The 18,385-nt window shown below is 34.6% G+C and overlaps 3 protein-coding genes across 6 annotated transcripts; 2 read left to right on the forward strand and 1 right to left on the reverse strand.

Annotated features, from left to right (window-relative positions):
• The first annotated feature begins 317 nt into the window (after positions 1-317).
• On the forward strand, positions 318-3,071 carry LOC124925814 (vesicle transport v-SNARE 12-like). 4 transcript variants are annotated; one of them, XM_047465923.1, is made up of 6 exons: positions 318-455; positions 650-754; positions 1,239-1,300; positions 1,397-1,582; positions 2,505-2,675; positions 2,758-3,071. In XM_047465923.1, the coding sequence occupies exons 2-6, from the start codon at positions 658-660 to the stop codon at positions 2,911-2,913; spliced, it is 672 nt and encodes a 223-aa protein (XP_047321879.1). In that variant the 5' UTR covers positions 318-455; positions 650-657; the 3' UTR covers positions 2,914-3,071. The 4 variants fall into 4 exon arrangements, with proteins under 4 accessions (XP_047321879.1, XP_047321881.1, XP_047321878.1 ...); XM_047465925.1 differs by having other exon boundaries at positions 1,242-1,300; XM_047465922.1 differs by having other exon boundaries at positions 354-455; positions 653-754.
• A 1,341-nt stretch (positions 3,072-4,412) lies between these two features.
• LOC124927946 (integrin-linked protein kinase 1-like) lies at positions 4,413-7,961 on the forward strand. The gene is made up of 11 exons (XM_047468459.1): positions 4,413-4,851; positions 4,979-5,053; positions 5,186-5,302; positions 6,004-6,098; positions 6,453-6,573; positions 6,660-6,739; positions 6,828-6,887; positions 6,961-7,082; positions 7,166-7,251; positions 7,332-7,447; positions 7,648-7,961. Exons 1-11 carry the CDS (start codon positions 4,528-4,530, stop codon positions 7,775-7,777), a joined length of 1,326 nt encoding a protein of 441 aa, XP_047324415.1. The 5' UTR covers positions 4,413-4,527; the 3' UTR covers positions 7,778-7,961.
• LOC124927945 (fructose-bisphosphate aldolase-lysine N-methyltransferase, chloroplastic) lies at positions 7,684-9,734 on the reverse strand. Its single transcript, XM_047468458.1, has 3 exons — positions 8,954-9,734; positions 8,340-8,867; positions 7,684-8,247 (listed from the first exon to the last, which is right to left on the reverse strand). The coding sequence occupies exons 1-3, from the start codon at positions 9,695-9,697 to the stop codon at positions 8,038-8,040; spliced, it is 1,482 nt and encodes a 493-aa protein (XP_047324414.1). The 5' UTR covers positions 9,698-9,734; the 3' UTR covers positions 7,684-8,037.
• Between the last annotated feature and the right edge of the window lie 8,651 nt (positions 9,735-18,385).

Raw genomic sequence — 18,385 nt, forward strand, 5'->3', positions numbered from 1 at the left:
AAAGGAGGAAATAATATGACAACCAATTCATTAAAAAAAAAAAAATTCTCATTTGTTAATTTTTTTTCTTTATACATATGATGTTGACTTAGTAGACACAAACACTACCTATATGAATAATATAAGACTAATTAAATAAATATAAAAAAAGAGATAAATTATTTTATTTTCTAGTCAATCAAATTACGCTACAATTCACCACCTCGTTCCTAAATCAAATTTTCTCTCTCAAATGATCATTATTTGAAAAGTTTGTGGACAATTTTGAATAATCATATTAAGTACAGGGACGTATTCGGAATTTTATGCAAATTCAGTCTTTCATCGTCTTCCTCCTTTTGAGTACTATTTTCTCCAGTCTGGAGACTCGATCAATTCTCAGTTCTCAATTCTCAACTCTGTAGCTGTTCGTTGGATCCTTCAATTTTACAGGCCAGGAATTCTCGATCTTCCTTGTAAGTATCGACATGTCTTGTTTCTGCCAGCTCATTTGGTGTTCTTTGCTTATCCTGAGATTTAATTTCGGTTTTAGATTTCTTTGATAGCAAGATCTGCTCGCTTACGGACTAGAACTTCATTTAAGATGTTTTTACCCAATAAATAGTTGATCTACAGTTATTTGGAACCTAATTAATTGTTGCGCTTTCAGCAGGGGAAATGAGTGAAGTATTTGAAGGATACGAGCGTCAGTACTGCGAGCTCTCTGCAAATTTATTCAGGAAATGTAACTCAACTTCTCTTCTTCCTGATGGAGGTACGTAAGGAATACTTGTTTTTCTTGATACTTCTACTTCTAGTTGTGCATATAGGGATAGTTAGTTGTAAGAGAACCCTAGAAATAGCTGTTATACTGTAATTGTGGATATGATGAATTATTTGGTATTGAATGAACTGTATGTTCAGATTCAGATGAGCCGATCTTTGATCTCTCACCCTCCTATAAATAGCTATTTGAATTTAATATGCTTGAAATACTTGTGCTCAGTTTTATGGTCCCAATAGTAGTCAAAAGGCCAGCTGATTTTGAGCCATTGATGTTCTTTTTACATTGTCTGATCAAGTATGTTGTAAGCTTTATAAACTCGTTACACTTCGTATAGACAGAAAAGTCATGTCGCCCTGTACTTGTATTTTGGGGATTTTTTGTGTCCAATAGAGGAGACTCCATAAGGCATCATGATAGATGCCTTTCCGTGTTTATAATCTTTTGAATTGTTGCCTGAAACACCACTTTTTAGCAGAGGACAAGAAGAAGCAGCTTTCTGAGATAAATGCAGGAGTTGATGAGGCTGAAGTTGTGGTATATCTTGGGCTTTTTCTTCTCTTTTTTTCCTTTTGTTTTGTTGTCTAGTTCTTTCTAGAGCTGATGTGAATGATATCATTATTGATTCACTAGATAAGGAAAATGGATCTTGAGGCCAGAAGTTTGCAGCCAAGTCTGAAGGCTGTTTTACTGGCCAAGTTACGGGAATATAAAGCTGATCTGAACAAACTTAAGAAGGAAGCCACTAAAGCTTCGTTGTTTAATGTGAATGATTCACGTGATGAGTTGTTGGAGTCTGGAATGGCAGATGCCCACACGGTATACATCTGCTCCTTTATAGAACACACAATTTTCTTTAGTCTAAAAAGAAGGAAAATGATTGTAACAAAATTCAGAGGAATTACATTAGGTTCTATTGCACAAGAGAAATCTATGTCTCCTAGCCTGTTAGATTACTGCTGCTTCTTTTTTTTTCCCCTAATTTCAATGGCACACATTGATGCTCTAATACCAGGAGGGGATGTAGAAAATAAATAGATGTCATATTTAGAAGATATGATAGCTATTTATTTATTTTGGACATCCCCTCCTTAAGTGCATAGTGGATTTAACAAAGCTCACGATGACAGACAAATCATGCCGACAAAGCTTCGTTTATTTTAAAACCCTGAATTATTTCGAGGTTAACAATTCTCCCCTCAACTTTACTTTTGAAAAAAAACTCCAAATGGAACTGGAACATCTGAATTGAGTGTCTTAAGAGAAAATTTCCGTCTAATGAAAATGGACTTGGCCTTGTAGAAAAAATAAATAAACTAAACAAAGCTTTTCCACGTGATTTTGTTTGTCAAATGAGGAAGGGAGGTTCAAACTAACTAAACAATTGTCATATCTTCTAGAAGCGTAGAAGTTATGTTTTCTAGAAGAGAGACTGTTATTTTGTTAGTAGATGTTTCTTATTTTGTTAATAACACTTTTCTTCTTGTTTAGCTTAGAACTGCCTATATAATCAGTATCACTTTTCATCTTCTTCTTCAAATTTGTTCAGACTAGAGTATTATGAATTCATTTATTCACTATATCAGTACTTTTACTTTTCAACCATCATCACTTTGTCTATAATTGTGTTTGAAGATGCAAGCATATAAATCAGTGGATGATCATATTTAAGTGTGTGTCTCGCAGTTATTACCCCATAAAACATTTATAAACAAGTTTATTATGTGATTTTGATGAACAGGCTTCTGCTAGTCAAAGAGACAGGTTAGTGATGTCAACAGAAAGACTGAATCAGTCAAGTGAAAGGATCAAGGAGAGTAGGAGGACCGCATTTGAGACAGAAGCACTAGGTGCTTCCATCTTGGAAGATTTGCATCAACAACGTGAAACTCTGCTGCATTCCCATAATAAGGTAATAATTCCACAAATAGTCTCTCTGTTTGATCCAGGGTTATTTGAAAATGGTTATTAATATATAACATTATGTGTTGCAGCTTCATGGAATAGATGATGCTATTGACAAAAGCAAAAAGGTCTTAACATCCATGACTAGAAGAATGAGCAGGCATAAACTGATTACTGGTTCACTGATTGCGGTTCTGGTTATCGCAATTATCATCATTCTATATTTTAAGTTGTTTCGCAATTGAACTCTAGGTGTAAATAAAATGGGAAAGTTATGATTCTTCCTTTGAATTGGACTTGTTATATATATATATTCTCTACCTTTACTTTACTTTGCTTGCATAAATGGTATATTCTGAAGAAAACATTCTTAATCTAATGTTATCATGTTGAATTATTGTAACAGGTCCCTATTATTTTGTTTCTTTCTTTGGCTGAGCAAATCTGAAAACTAAGTTATATGTCTTAGCCGACAGAATTGATCCAATTCTGTGGAAAAAACTCGTATGCCTAACAAATCAATTAATTTCTTTTTTCTGTATATGGAAATTTCTTTCTGAAATTGTTAAATCAGCCAGCTCTATTGAAAATGACTATACTTTAATTTTTTATATTAATTATAATTATTTTTAAAATTGATCTGAGTAAAGATAAAATTGATTTTATAATTATTTTAAAGATAAAGTAAAAGGTGATTATAATTTTGTATGAAAATTGTGATTAAATTAGATCAAACAAATATTATGAGGATTTTTTACCTAATAATTATTTTGGTGATTTTTTACAAATGAAAATTTTAGATTCTAAAAAACTCTAAAGTCAACACATAAAAGACATAAATACCCTCCTTTGTTTTAGGCTTTGTTAAGATATCATTATTAATTATATATATTTTTTTATATTTTAAAATATAATTCTATTTTTTTTATATATTTTAAAATATAATTAATGATAGTGTCCAAACTCATTTATGTCGGTTCAATAATTAGGGTCTGCCCTTAAACTCAGTTGGCCTTCAAGTTAGGTAAATAAAATTTAGGTTTTGTTTTTATAAATATTAACAGAGAATTATTATTAATATACAATTAAGTTAATTTAATGTAATTTAGCCATGTGGAAAAACTATAAAAAAAAATTAATTCTTCTGTATAGCGGCTGGAGCAGCCCAAAGACTAGGGCCAACTTTAGCAATAATATATATATTATAAAATAAGAATGCTTTAAATTCAAGAAAATATAACAACGGAATTATCTTATCATTGAAAGTCGGAGACATATGAGGTGTCATGCTTTGTTTTTCATAATTTTAAAACTTATCTTAACATTAAAATAATTTAATTTTTATAATAAAAAAAAGACATCATCTTATGAAGAGACAAGTTATTTGTTTGAAAATGTTTTATGTTATTGTATTTTTCATCCTAACACAATTTTGGATATGATTTAAGTTGAGATTTACTTTATTAAATTTAGCATATGACATGTTTCGATGTAATTTATTAATAAAGTTTTGACTAGATGACGGCTAAAGTTTAATATTTGATTTTTATTAAAAGAGGTACATTATTAAGATTCTGTTTAGAAATTTATTTATTTATTTTCCTTTAAAAAATAAATAGAATAAATGATTGACGGGCTGATTATTAAAAAAAATATATATTTTTGGAAGAAAATTATTACTATAAACAGCGCGCTTTGTTAACCGTCGCTGATACTCCCAATTTCTAAAGCTGAATTAGAAAGACCAAAATAAAGCAACCACCAATTATTGTTAAGAGTCAAGAGCCAATAGTGACTTACCACCAACAATCCTATCTAGGCGGCTGAGCCCTCGCCCGATCAACACGATTTTGAGCTCTATGAGTGGCAGCGGTGGAAGCGCGGGAAACTCCCCAACCGCCGGCGATTCTTCTTCGTCGGCGTCGTCCACCGCAGAGGCTGCTCATAAGAAGATGGAAAAGGCCAGGGTCAGCAGGACTTCACTCATCCTCTGGCACGCGCATCAGAACGACGACGTGGCGGTAAGGAAGTTGCTGTTGGAGGACCCCTCGCTGGTCAACGCTACGGATTACGACAAGCGGACGCCACTTCACGTCGCCTCGCTTCACGGCTGGATCGAAGTCGCCAAATGCTTGATTGAGTTCGGCGCCGATGTCAACGCTCAGGATCGTTGGAAGAATACGGTATATTGTTGTTTAGAGTTTTGATTTCTGTTGCTATATATTGCAATTTGCAATCATAATTAACCTTCGCATTAATTATCTATAACTGATGAAGCCGATTTTGGTTCTGAAATACTCTCTCACGCAGCCTTTAGCTGATGCAGAAGGAGCTAAAAAACCTAGCATGATGGAGCTGTTAAAGTCACATGGTGGCCTTTCCTTCGTAAGTCAATGATTTCCGCACTTTACTCTTCTTCCATTTTCATTCATAAGTATACATTCACCATTCTTGAGTCTGTTAACGAATATGTAGTATGCAGAAGTGAAAAATTATATGAGTTGTTCTTTCTTGCAGGGTCAAAATGGAAGCCACTTTGAACCAAAGCCTGTTCCACCTCCTCTACCCAATAAGTGTGATTGGGAGATTGATCCATTAGAGCTAGACTTCTCTTCAGCACATATTATTGGGAAGGTATAATTGTTTTTAATCTTTCTTATATAATCCTATTCTGAGTGATAGATAGATTTATATATGAAGTTAGATATTAGTTTTCTTGTTTCATAACAAATAGTATTAATGGTAGTTTTGGTAGGTAATTCAATTGGCTACAGAATTTGTCGTTGGCTTTTTCTGTCAACATCTTTTGATATAGTCACTGCCTGCAATGGATGAAGGTTGTGTGAACCATCTACCATCATGTGCTTGTGTGCAAATAGCAAATATTAGGTTTTGTTTCCGGCTATTACTTTGATGTTGCATTTGTAATTAGGTAGTTGCATTCATGTGTGATATGTTACGCACCAGCTTAGAGATCCAAGATTTGTTTAAGAAATATGGATGAGATGAGAATAACCTAATACAGATTCAAGCTATTCCATCAATTCCTCCAAATAATACATACTCTTACTATTTATAAGTTACTAACCCACTAACATTATCTACCATACTGTCGTCCAGAGTTGTTTAACTACAAGAACTAGGGTAGTTATCGAGTTGATCTTTCTCTTCTTTTTTTGTCCGATCATTTGGCATCATCCCAATGTTTATTTAACACTGTAATTGATATTTGAGATCCAAATTCTTCATTCATTTCCTAGTTTTATAGTTAACCTTGAAGCTTACAGCTTTCACCTAAATACTGATAAATGCTTACTCATGTCTGCTGCTGGTAGGGATCATTTGGTGAGATAGTAAAAGCAAGTTGGCGGGGAACACCTGTAGCAGTCAAACGTATTCTTCCAAATCTTTCCGGTGATAAATTGGTGATGTAAGTTTGCCTATTTCTCTTACAATTAACATATTCTAATTGAGTTTCTAATCTTCTTCTGTGGGGACGTGATGAGCTATTAATATTTGCAAGAGAATGAAAGATGCGTTTTATTTGCCTTCTTTTGCATTATGATTACAATATAAAAATAGATTTTCTCCTTAATCAGTGATTCATAAATCATAGAATGATCATGTGAAATTGAGTTTATTGTTCAAGAATCATTAACTGCTTTAAAAACCACCCCCTACCACTAGAGCAAGAAGTGTATTATCGTTTAATTGCAGACTCTGCCTAGCATGGATAACTTATATTTTGGAAGATTATTCATCGGTTTATTCTTGTCTGATTCAGACAGGACTTCAGGCATGAGGTCAATTTACTAGTGAAGCTTCGGCACCCCAACATTGTTCAGTTCCTTGGAGCTGTTACGGACAAGAAACCCCTAATGTTGATTACCGAGTACTTGCGCGGGGTATAGTCAAAACACATATTATTGTTTCTAATGAAGTTGGAAAGCTCTGTGTAAATAATTAAAACCTCTTTTTATGTTGTTAACAGGGTGACCTTCATCAGCACCTCAAGGAAAAGGGGGCTCTTAGTCCATCAACTGCCATCAACTTTGCACTGGACATTGCTAGGTAAGTAAATCCATAAGTTACCAATTATACAAAGGTTTTGTCCAGCCTGCTAGGATTTGCTAAGAATTGTGAAAATTCATGTTTGCAGAGGTATGGCTTATCTTCACAATGAACCAAATGTCATAATTCACAGAGACCTCAAGCCAAGGTATGTTTTTTTTATTTTTTATTTGGGACGTTTGGTGATTAATAGCTGAATATGATGGGTTTTTATTTTTCAGGAATGTTCTTCTAGTTAATTCTAATGCAGACCATTTAAAAGTCGGGGATTTTGGTCTAAGCAGACTGATAAAGTCACAGCATGCTCACGATGTCTACAAAATGACTGGCGAGACGGGAAGTTGTGAGTGTTTGTGTTGTCTGGTTTTGCTTTTCATGAATTATTTACAAAAGAATTGCTGGCTAATACATGTTGGCCAACTACAGATAGATATATGGCTCCTGAAGTTTTCAAGCACAGGAAATATGACAAGAAAGTAGATGTTTTCTCTTTTGGAATGATATTATATGAGGTAATAATTTGCATTTTATACTTCCATGAGAATTCCTAAGCATATGGTGAGTTAGAAATGATACCCTTGATTGGTTGTAGATGCTTGAAGGTGATCCACCACTGACTGAGTTTGAACCTTATGAAGCAGCAAAACATATAGCAGAAGGACGAAGGCCTGTATTTATTAAAACTAAAGGCATTACTGAATTGAAGGAGTAAGTCAATTCTTTATTCTCTCCAAATTTTCTCATTGATTGTTTGTTCGATTCTGGTTATCTCACTATTTAATCAACAATCAAATCATCAACTCAAATTACCACCTGATTTTCCATAACCTGCATTAATAAACAGATCAAACAATGCCTTTAAGATAGATTGGAAGATGATAAATGGTTGATTTTCCCCTATGTTTTAGGTTAACTCAGCAATGCTGGGCTCCAGACATGCGGAAAAGACCACATTTCTTGGAAATTCTCAAGATTCTTGAAAAGATAAAAGAGAATTTAACATCATCAGATAATCACTGGGGCATCTTCACTTCTTGACCTTCAAAAGTTTACATGTAAGATTTGCTGATCAGAAAGTGATGATGATGATGAAGAAGATACAAAACAATACACAATACATAATCGATTTTCTACATGTTTCCAGCGTGCTTGTAAGTTATTTGTTGATTTTCTACCAAACTGGTCACTTTCCTCGTAATTATCTCATGGTTTGTTTGTCCATCAAATTTGAGCTTTGTACATCACTTTTAAAACAAATACATGTACATAATTTTGTTGGTGGTAATTTGATCTGTTGTTTATTCCCAGAATATAATTTCACCTTGCTCTCCAACCAGACCCAGATCCTTAAGCCTCCTTTCTTGATAATATTCCAACTCATCCAACTCTGTTTCTCTTTTCTCAAATATCTCATCTATCTGTTTCAGTATCTTCTTCTCTCCTGCTCTTACTTCAACTGCTGTCTTAACCCTTGGATCAAGACCGCCTTCTTCCAACAAATTCTCATCCTGCATTATCATTATTATTGTTATTATTATTATTATTATAACAACAACAACATTCATAGAAGAGTCTATGCTATGCTATGCTCTCTACCTACCTCTTCAATGGTGGTAAGGTAGCCAGAAAGGGCCGATGTACACGCCTCTCTAACAACTTTACATATAAGCTCCTCATTACTACGGCTAACAGGCAATTCAAGATGACCCCAAATTGAATTCCTGAAAATCGATTCCAAAAGGAAAACATCGGTTCCTCCAAGAGCTACCAACCGCAGATACGGAAGCAACATGGGCGGAAGAGGAGACCCCAGAACAATGTCAAAAGACGCCGTTTCCCCCAGTTTGTTTAGTTCCGCGATATCCAGCTTGTCCCCGACGAACTGATCCGATTCGGATATTTGCAGGGTGAGTGTGTAGGCGTTGCGGCTGGGGTTGTTCTCTGTGAATCCGTAGTCAAGAGCAAGCTCGGCATTGCTTTTGTCCAAATCGTATTGTATCAGCACCTGTTGACCGGCCTTGACAAAGACAGGTGTTCTTAAAGAGAAAAAGAGCTCCTTGGAGAAAATTCCGCCTCCTTTAATCTCCCATGCATATTCCTCTGTGGTTATGTCAGGACTGTGATTGATCTGGATCCAGAGAGAGAGAGAGAGAGTAGAACATTAGAACAACAGTAAAGGGGTTTCTTTTCCAAATTAAAGATGATCTTACTTACCAGGTCTGCAATGGGAATGAGGACGAGATTCTGTCCACGAAGACGAGAGAAAGCTCTTGATCTTAATATACCAAAGGCCCATAAGAAATCTTCTGGTTGGATTTGAAATGGGAAAAGCTGGTTATTAGGAATAATGACTTCCTCTTGCAATTTCTCAAATTCAGTTTGCACGTATTGTTTGACGTTGCGCGTCGTGCTCAGTAGCTGAGAACCTCGAATTTGATAGAGCTCCTCTTCTGACCAAAAAAGGGTTGAATCGGTGGTTTGTGGGAGAATGTCAAGATAATATCGCCATTTGGACTTATCTTTGAGTTTCTTCTCTCTAATGAGAAACAGAGCGACGGATATCCATGGCTTCAATCCTCCGCAGACTCTACCGATATCAGAAGCCGCGACTGTATCTGGATTTATCCAGAACTTCTTAGGTACCTCGAGAACGACGTCGTTACGGGATATGTCTCTCTTGGCGACAAGACCTAGCCCCTCGGCGACGACGGTGGGCTGCAATGGACACTTGGAGGAAATGATTCCTTCGTCGGATACCCATTTCCAGAACGCGTCGAGCGTAACCGGCGCTGCTACTTCCGCCGAAACACGAGAGGTGGTTATTCTTCTGCTTTTCCGGGAACGGAGAAATGAAGGATGTTTCGGTACTACTTTTAGTTTCAGAGAAGAAGATGAAGTGATAGAAGTAGTAGTAGTAAAGGAAGAAGAAGGAGGAGAGAAACGGAAGACGGTGATCATTATTTTTCTCTTTCTTTCTATTTTGGTGGTTGTAAATGGCTCTGATCCTATACAAAGAACACGGAATTCACAAAATTACAACCATACCAAATATATTTTTTTTTTATATATATATAATAATAAAAATCAATAACTTAGGCCTTTTTTGGATTTGATTTAAAAAAAAACAAAATAGTAGAAAAATAATGATGGTTGATGATTTTGAGGAGATAATGATTATTTTTTAAAAATACTTAAAATGTATTGATATATATAAAAAAAAGTAAAAAAAAATAAAAAAATTTAAAATATAGAGTATTTTAATATTTTGGTTAATAAAATAAGTGATGTGATGGTTGAGAAGTAATTGAGTGGAAAATTAATTTTGTTTGGGTTATTCATTTTTAATTATTAATAACTCTACATTATTATTTATTATTTTGCTCTATGTATATGAACAATGATAAAAAAAAAATAGTTTAAAATAAAGACAAAACTTTACGTGAAAAAAATAAAAAACGTTACTCAATAAGTTATCGAGCTCGTAAGTTTCTAGAAAAATGATTAACTTCCCGATGGATTCTACTGAATTTCGGAACGAATATTAGAAAATACAATAATAATTATATCATGAATGTTACACATTAGACGACTACGATCATTGAAAATTCGACAATTTCTCTTCAACCATGATAACTTAAATATGTAGGTCTATCATATATGTTGTATCAATTCAAACTTCTCAGCAACTATCTAAAGACTCGGACAACACTCAATGAATCTCAATAATATTTCACAAAAGACTTTAAATAATAGTCATTTCTCGACAATGTAAAAGTGAGTTGCTGATTCTGTTAGGATTTGTATCTCCCAAATCCTACCAGCTTGAAAACAATCTGTAAAAACACAAGAAAGAAGAACACAAGAACACACAGATTTATAGTGGTTCACTCAAATTGAGCTACATCAACTTCAGCCACCACCAGATTTACTATGAAGAAGAAGAAGGAATACCGAGTTTTTGCCTCACACTTTATCTCTCTAGAATTATATCTAACCAATGTAAACCCTTAATAATCACATATTTATAGGGTAAACATTCAGGTAATAAACCTAAATAACTTTGGTCAGGCCCAAGCCCAAAACCAAAAAAAGAAAACCCAATAAACTCTAATTAAAAATGTAGAGTTTATTATAAGTGTAGGCTCCATAACTCAACAATCTCCCACTTGGAGACTAACTTCATCATCTCTCGATCGGTAGTGGCTTTCCATTCGGTGTCTTAACGTAGAAGACCAACTGAAGTTGCACACAATTTCAGTTTCTCATTTGTCACAGTTTTCGTCAACATATCAGCTGGATTCTCACTCCTGGGAATCTTCTCAAGAGCTAATACTCCATCTTCTAAAGCTAACCGGATGAAATGATAACGAACCTGTATATGCTTCGTCCTGCCATGATAAACAAGATTCTTTGCCAAATGAATGGCACTCTGACTGTCGCATCGCAACACACTTCCCTCGTAGTCTTGACCCAATTCTCGCAAAAAGGGTTGTAACCACATCATCTCCTTAGCAGCTTCTGTCACAGCAACATACTCTGCTTCACAACTAGAAATAACAACAATCTTCTGCAATTTTGATACCCATTTGATTGCAGTACCTCCCAGAGTATAAATGTACTCTGTTGTGCTCTTCCTACTATCAACATCACCACCATTGTCAGCATCAACATATCATTCTAAACCCATATTAAACTTTCGAAAACACAAAGCGAGACCCGTACTTCCTCTTAAGTATCGTAGTATCCACTTTACACTTTCCCAATGTTGTCTACCCGGATTGCTCATGAATCTGCTAACAACTCCCACTGCATGTGCTATGTCTGGTCTTGTGCAAACCATCGCATACATAATACAACCAATGACAGAGACATACGGAACAATGGCCATGTAATTTTTCTCCTCCTCTGTTGAAGGCGACTGATCTTTAGATAGTCTGAAGTGACTAGCTAAGGGGGTAGTAACTGGTTTTGCATCATACAAGTTGAACTTGCTAAGAACTTTCTTCACATATTCTTCTTGTGAAAGCTTGAGAACTTCTTCATCCCTGAAAATTATCATCCCAAGGATTTGTTTAGCAGCACCCAAATCCTTCATTGCAAACTTTTCAGACAACTCTTTCTTAATCTTGTTAATCTCATACAAGCTTGCTCCAGCAATCAACATGTCATCAACGTAGAGAAGAAGAATAATGTACGATTTATCAAACCTCTTGATATAGCAGCAATGATCAGCTTCACACCTCAAAAAATTGTTACTTTTCATGAAGCTATCAAACTTCTTGTACCATTGCCTTGGAGCATGTTTCAAACCATACAGACTCTTCTGAAGCTTACACACAAGCTCATCTTTTCCTTTGATTTCAAATCCTTCTGGTTGTCGCATATAAATCTCTTCATCTAAATCACCATGAAGAAAAGCAGTTTTGACATCCATTTGTTGAAGATGAAGGTCTTCTTTCATAACCAAACTCAAAACAGTTCTGATTGTCATCAATTTAACTACTGGAGAGAAGATCTCATTGTAGTCAATACCTTCTTTCTGTTGAAATCCTTTCACAACCAACCTTGCCTTGTACCTCATGGTTTTATCATGTTCTTTTTTAATCCTGAAGATCCATTTGTTGTGAAGTGCTTTCTTTCCCTTTGGTAGCTTAGTGAGCTCCCAAGTCTGATTCAACATCAAAGAGTCCATCTCATCTTTCATAGCAGACTCCCACTTAATCGATTCATCAGATTGTATTGCTTCCTCATAACATTCAGGTTCACCTCTATCTGTCAACAAGATATAGTTCAGAGATGGAGACCACCTCTCAACTGGTTTTCGATTCCTTGATGATCTTCTCAACTGTATAACCGGTGTTTGCTGATTTACCTCTGGAGCCACGTTCTCAATGATTTCATCTTCAACAACACATTGTTCTTCTTCGACAACCGGTATATATTCAGCTGAAAATTGTCTCAAATCGACCGTACCAGTCTCTTCCAACTTGGAATCACCATCTGATGTCTTCCCAACACAATCTTTGTAGAGAACCTGTTCATTGAAGATAACATTTCTGCTACGAATGATCTTCCGATTTTGATTATCCCAAAAACGATAACCAAACTCGATATCACCATAACCAATGAAAAAACATTTATTAGACTTTGGATCAAGCTTGCTCCTATCACATTCATTAATATGAACATATGATAAACATCCAAACACTTTCAAATAAGAAAGGTTTACCTTTTTATTGCTCCAAGCTTCTTCAGGAATTCTGAATTAAAGAGGAACAGAGGGTCCCCTGTTTATCAAATAGGCAGCAATATTAATAGCTTCTGCCCAGAAAGTTTTAGGCAGCCCTGCATGCAATCTCATGCTTCTAGCACGCTCGTTCAGTGTTCGATTAATTTGTTCAGCTACTCCATTCTCTTGAGGCGTTCGGGGAACAATCTTCACCATACTGATCCCATTCACAGCACAATACTCTTTGAAATCTGAATTGATATATTCACCTCCATTGTCGGATCTCAAGCACTTAACTTTCTGATTTGTTTCATTTTCAACCAAAGTCTTCCACTTCTTGAAAATAACAAATACTTCAGACTTGTGCTTCATAAAATAAACCCATACTTTTTTTGTTGAATCATCTATAAAAGTCACATAGCAGTATGATCCGCCAATAGAAGAAACAGGTGCAGGTCCCCACACATCAGTGTGTACCAACTCTAGTCTTTCTTTCTTGAGCTCCTTCCCAGTTTTTAAGAAACTCACCCGTTTTTGTTTTCCAAGAATGCAGTTTTCACATAACTGATGTTCAACAGACTTCAGTTCTGGAATCTGTCCATTCTTCAAAAGAATTTTCATCCCTTTTTCGCTCATATGGCCCAACCTGCAATGCCATAGCTCAATGTTCTTCGAATCATCAATTACAGCATCAACTATTTCTCTGCAAGTTGAAGTCGTGTATAATGTTCCAGTTTTGTGACCTCGAGCAACAACAATTGCTCCTTTAGTCACCTTCCATGCACCATTTCCACAACTGAAATTGTGACCTTCTTCATCAAGTTGTGTAACAGAGATCAAATTGCGCATTAAACCTGGAATGTGTCTCACCTTATTAATCTTCCAAACAGAACCATTTGCCATCTTCAATTTGATGTCACCAATGCCAACAATATCCAGTGGCTCACCATCTGCGAGATAAACTTTTCCACAGTTTCCAGCCACATAATTCTCCATTAATTCTTTGTGAGCAGTGGTGTGGAAAGACGCTCCTGAGTCCAAAACCCATGAATCTATCGGGCTATCAACAGACATAAGTAACGCATCAGTGACAGATTTTGTAACAACGTTGGCTGCATCATTTTTATCATCACCATTTTTTTTGGTGCTTTGCAGTTCCTCTTTAAATGACCCTGTTTACCGCAATTCTAACACTCAAATGTCCGCCCAGACTTGGACTGACTCCTCCTGCTCCTTGACATAGATCTGCTCTTACCTCGGTTGAAATTTCTATCATTACCTCTTCCCCTGTTTTCCACATTCAGAGCAGAACCTTTGAATGTTTCACCAGAATCAATTTTACGAACCTCTTCAGCAAGAATACGATCTCTAACTTCAACAAATTTCAGTTTAGAATTTCCAACTGAATTACTAATTGCTTCCCTCATAGGTTCCCAGCTATTTGGTAGAGATGCTAACAAAATCAGGGCACTAACTTCATCCCCAAAATCAATCTCAACAGATAGCAATTGATTCACAATTGTATTGAATTCATTCAAATGAGTAGTGACAGAAGTACCATCAACCATTCTTAAGTAAAAGAGTCTTTTCATTAAGTGTACCTTGTTGTTAGCAGATGGTTTCTCATACATATCAGAAAGAGCTTTCATCAGACCCATGGTGGTCTTCTCCTTTGCTACATTGTGAGCAACTATCTTGGCTAGCGTCAATCGGACAACTCCCAAAACCTGTCTATCAAGGAGTTTCCATTCAGCTTCATCCATCTTCTCTAGTTTCTCACTCAAAGGAACATGAAGCTTCTTTCCATAGAGATAATCTTCAATCTGCATTCTTCAGAAGACATAATCTGTCCCATCAAATCTTCCAATCCCATGTCTTATACTATTCTCACTTGCCATTATTTCCAATGCTCAGATCTAGCCTAGCTGCTCTGATACCAGTTGTTAGGATTTGTATCTCCCAAATCCTACCAGCTTGAAAACAATCTGTAAAAACACAAGAAAGAAGAACACAAGAACACACAGATTTATAGTGGTTCACTCAAATTAAGCTACATCCACTTCAGCCACCACCAGATTTACTATGAAGAAGAAGAAGGAATACAGAGTTTTTGCCTCACACTTTATCTCTCTAGAATTCTATCTAACCAATGTAAACCCTTAATAATCACATATTTATAGGGTAAACATTCAAGTAATAAACCTAAATAACTTTGGTCAGGCCCAAACCCAAAACCAAAAAAAGAAAACCCAATAAACTCTAATTAACAATGTAAAGTTTATTATAAGTGTAGGCTCCATAACTCAACAGATTCAACATATTCGTGACACATACGACTAACCATAATACAATATTTTTTCATGCATATATCATCCGTAAGAATTCCACCGTGAATAACGTTACAACCAAAGAACGAGATCATAGATGAAATCTTTGACTCATAAAGTTTTTTCCAACAAAAGTTATATGAACTCATCTTAACGAATAACTTGTAGCAATGCTCCACATGTAACAATCAATGCCTCGCCAACGTATAATGTCTTGTTCAGACGGGGACATTTGTTTGCGTCCTACTAAAAGTAAACTTTATTATGAGATGAACTTTCTATAATGTTTAATCTCTTTCTATATCTAATTCGGCTAGCGAAACCACTAGATCGATGATCAAACATGTCCTTAACTGTGTCATTTCTACATATAGCAATAGAAACAAGCTCAAGATACGTCATAACTAGACTTTTGACATTACACAAACTATCGTCCCAAAAACCGATCGAAGAATCATCCCCACAATGAATCTAGATTGTTTACGAAAATTTTTCCTAACAAAAATTATATAAAATTATCTTAGCGAATAATTTACAGTAATGTCTACATGAAAACTATCCATATATTACCAACGCATAACGTCTTACTCAGACATGGACACCTACTAAAAGTAAAACTCTATTATGGGACGATATCGACATAATTTTTAATCTTCTTATATATCTAATTCGTTGATAAATTTATATATAGTAGTGAAAAAGTTAAAAATTTGGTTAACAATAAATATTTCGATAATATATTCTTTTGAGTTTGAAAATGAGTTTTTGAGTTGGAGATGAATTATTATTTGATGTAATACTTGTTACATTTTGAGTTTGAGAATGAGTTTTTTTAATTGGAGATAGTCTAATAATTTCTTCAAAAATATTTTATTATTATTTTTATTAAAAATAAGTAATTCTTTCAAAATGACATCCAAGAATTAAATCAATTTCATTGTGGATAGATATTTTTATACTTTGTTATTGCAAACAAGAATTCAGCTTACTAGAAACAATACAAACACGACTTTGTGAAATTATACATTGATCAAGCATAGGACCACCTTAAATGAAAACAATGATATTTGAAAAAAAAAATACTATATATGATAAGAAAAAATCTAAAATTTTATCAAACTTTTTCAAGCAACAATCAAATTTTGATAGTTAATAGAATTCAATTTAAACATTTTTAATATATTAGTGAAATTAGTAGGATAATATGGATTTTCAATAATTTATAAGGTTTTCCTCCGATAATTCATTTGGATAGTAAGAATCAAGGTGTATTCATTTGAAATAATTACACATTGACATTACAAATTTTTTTAATATATATTTATATTAGATTTGCTAACTATATATATTAGCTGGAATCTCAATTTTAAGTCAAATATTGTTCAAGATATAGAAACATATTAGCTGGAATCTCTTATTATATATATTGCTAACTATATATTAGCTGGAATCTCTATACATAATTTTTTTACACGTTAAATGGTAATCATTTTGATGGTATTCATCACCTTAAATATCTCTATTTAAGGAAGTCTTAAATCTTGTCCAATATATATATATATATATATATCATTATACATGAAAAATTATATTTGAATTCTTTGAAAATAAGAAAAATCATTAAAAGGACATTTAATTTTTTTTAATGACAATCATATTGCAAATCTAAAAAAAGAGCAAATAATATAAACATTGAACACCAAACTTAAGGAGAAAAAAATTAATAACAATATGTCATTTGGCAGTGTTAGGATAACTAATTTAAAAACGGTAAACACTATAAACTTAAAAATTTATATTTTCCTCAAATGACTCGTTATTAACGTCGAACTCTTATCCTAAGGGGCATTAAGTCGAACCGAATTGTCATTATTGATCATTGCATACCTTTATTTTGAACATTAAGAACAATCGACGCCAAATTATATATATCGATCATCTCATATCCTCACTTTGAACATTTTGTTACATCCGACTAGTCATTATTCATCACTAATTATCCTTACTTTGAATATTATGCACAATCGACTTATCATATTATTGACCACGTTAGAATAAGTTAAAAGAAGAAAAAGAAAGAATTAATTAAAAAAAGAAATAATTAATTAAGATTAAGTGCATTAATTGATTAAAATAAACTTAGGTGAATAAAACTAAGTTTAATGAATACAATATAGTTTTAATAATGAATTCATAAATGAATAAAACTAAGTTGTGCAAATGTCTATGCGCAAGTACAGCTCAAGAAGCGCAAGAAAAAGTCTCAAGTTGAAGAAGCGCAAGTAGACGTCTCATTTCAACAGCATAGTTGAAGAAGCGCGAGTAGATGTCTCACTTCAAGCAAACGTCACGAGCTGAAGAAGCGCGAGCAGACGTCTCACTTCGAGTAGACGTCTTGGTCTGAAAAATCGCGAGCAGACGTCTTGCTTCAGCAGCAGTCTGAAAAAGCGCTGGCAGAGCCTTGCTTCAACAGTCGTCTGAAGAAGTGCTCTGCTTATCTGCATAGCTCATCAGCATAGTGGGTATCAGCATCTGTTATAAACAGACTTCCCAGTCAGCTTATTACAACTGCCGCCAAGTGCTCAACCATTAGAAAGTCGACACGTATCTACGTATCAGATTCGATCTTTACCTACATCTCAACATCAAAGTACAACATTAAATCCCTAGATTTATGAACGGCGGATCCCTATATTTTTGGTACGGCAGATCCCCAAATATCTGGATTTTAGGTACGACGAATCTTTCCCGGTCATTTCACAATCCAAATATTAGAGTCGTCTGTTGCTACACTTCACTATAAAAGAGCCTCAAAGTACAATGGTGATCTCCCTGGTTCACGTGCTCACACAAGTTCTAGAAGTTTTGAAATTTTTTTATTCTTTTACTCTCTCTAACTGTAAAAAGCATACATTGTATAAAGTGGGAGTATATTCACTATTGTAAGTTGATCAGAAAGTTGTCTGTTCAACAGAGTGAGTAGGAGTTCAGAACATGCAACTGTTAAATCTTGTGTTCTGACTGGGTTTGTATATACGTTATATAAACCAAAGTCTTTTAGTGGAATTTTTCTGGAAACATATTTGATGA

This window comes from Impatiens glandulifera, chromosome 2 (assembly GCF_907164915.1).
Source record: "Impatiens glandulifera chromosome 2, dImpGla2.1, whole genome shotgun sequence".
In the NCBI taxonomy this organism is placed as follows: Eukaryota; Viridiplantae; Streptophyta; class Magnoliopsida; order Ericales; family Balsaminaceae; genus Impatiens; species Impatiens glandulifera.

What these genes read in the sequence shown, in the direction of transcription:
- LOC124927945 (XM_047468458.1), bottom strand. Translation starts at nt 9,697, where the DNA reads ATGATCACCGTCTTCCGTTTCTCTCCTCCTTCTTCTTCCTTTACTACT. An exon ending in TCATTCCCATTGCAGACCTG is followed by an intron (nt 8,868 to 8,953) that starts GTAAGTAAGATC and finishes CTCTGGATCCAG; the next exon opens with ATCAATCACAGTCCTGACAT. An exon ending in ACCTTACCACCATTGAAGAG is followed by an intron (nt 8,248 to 8,339) that starts GTAGGTAGAGAG and finishes ATGATAATGCAG; the next exon opens with GATGAGAATTTGTTGGAAGA.
- LOC124927946 (XM_047468459.1), top strand. Translation starts at nt 4,528, where the DNA reads ATGAGTGGCAGCGGTGGAAGCGCGGGAAACTCCCCAACCGCCGGCGAT. An exon ending in TCCGGTGATAAATTGGTGAT is followed by an intron (nt 6,099 to 6,452) that starts GTAAGTTTGCCT and finishes TGTCTGATTCAG; the next exon opens with ACAGGACTTCAGGCATGAGG. An exon ending in GGCATTACTGAATTGAAGGA is followed by an intron (nt 7,448 to 7,647) that starts GTAAGTCAATTC and finishes CCTATGTTTTAG; the next exon opens with GTTAACTCAGCAATGCTGGG.
- LOC124925814 (XM_047465923.1), top strand. Translation starts at nt 658, where the DNA reads ATGAGTGAAGTATTTGAAGGATACGAGCGTCAGTACTGCGAGCTCTCT. An exon ending in TTCTCTTCTTCCTGATGGAG is followed by an intron (nt 755 to 1,238) that starts GTACGTAAGGAA and finishes ACCACTTTTTAG; the next exon opens with CAGAGGACAAGAAGAAGCAG. An exon ending in TTGATGAGGCTGAAGTTGTG is followed by an intron (nt 1,301 to 1,396) that starts GTATATCTTGGG and finishes TTGATTCACTAG; the next exon opens with ATAAGGAAAATGGATCTTGA.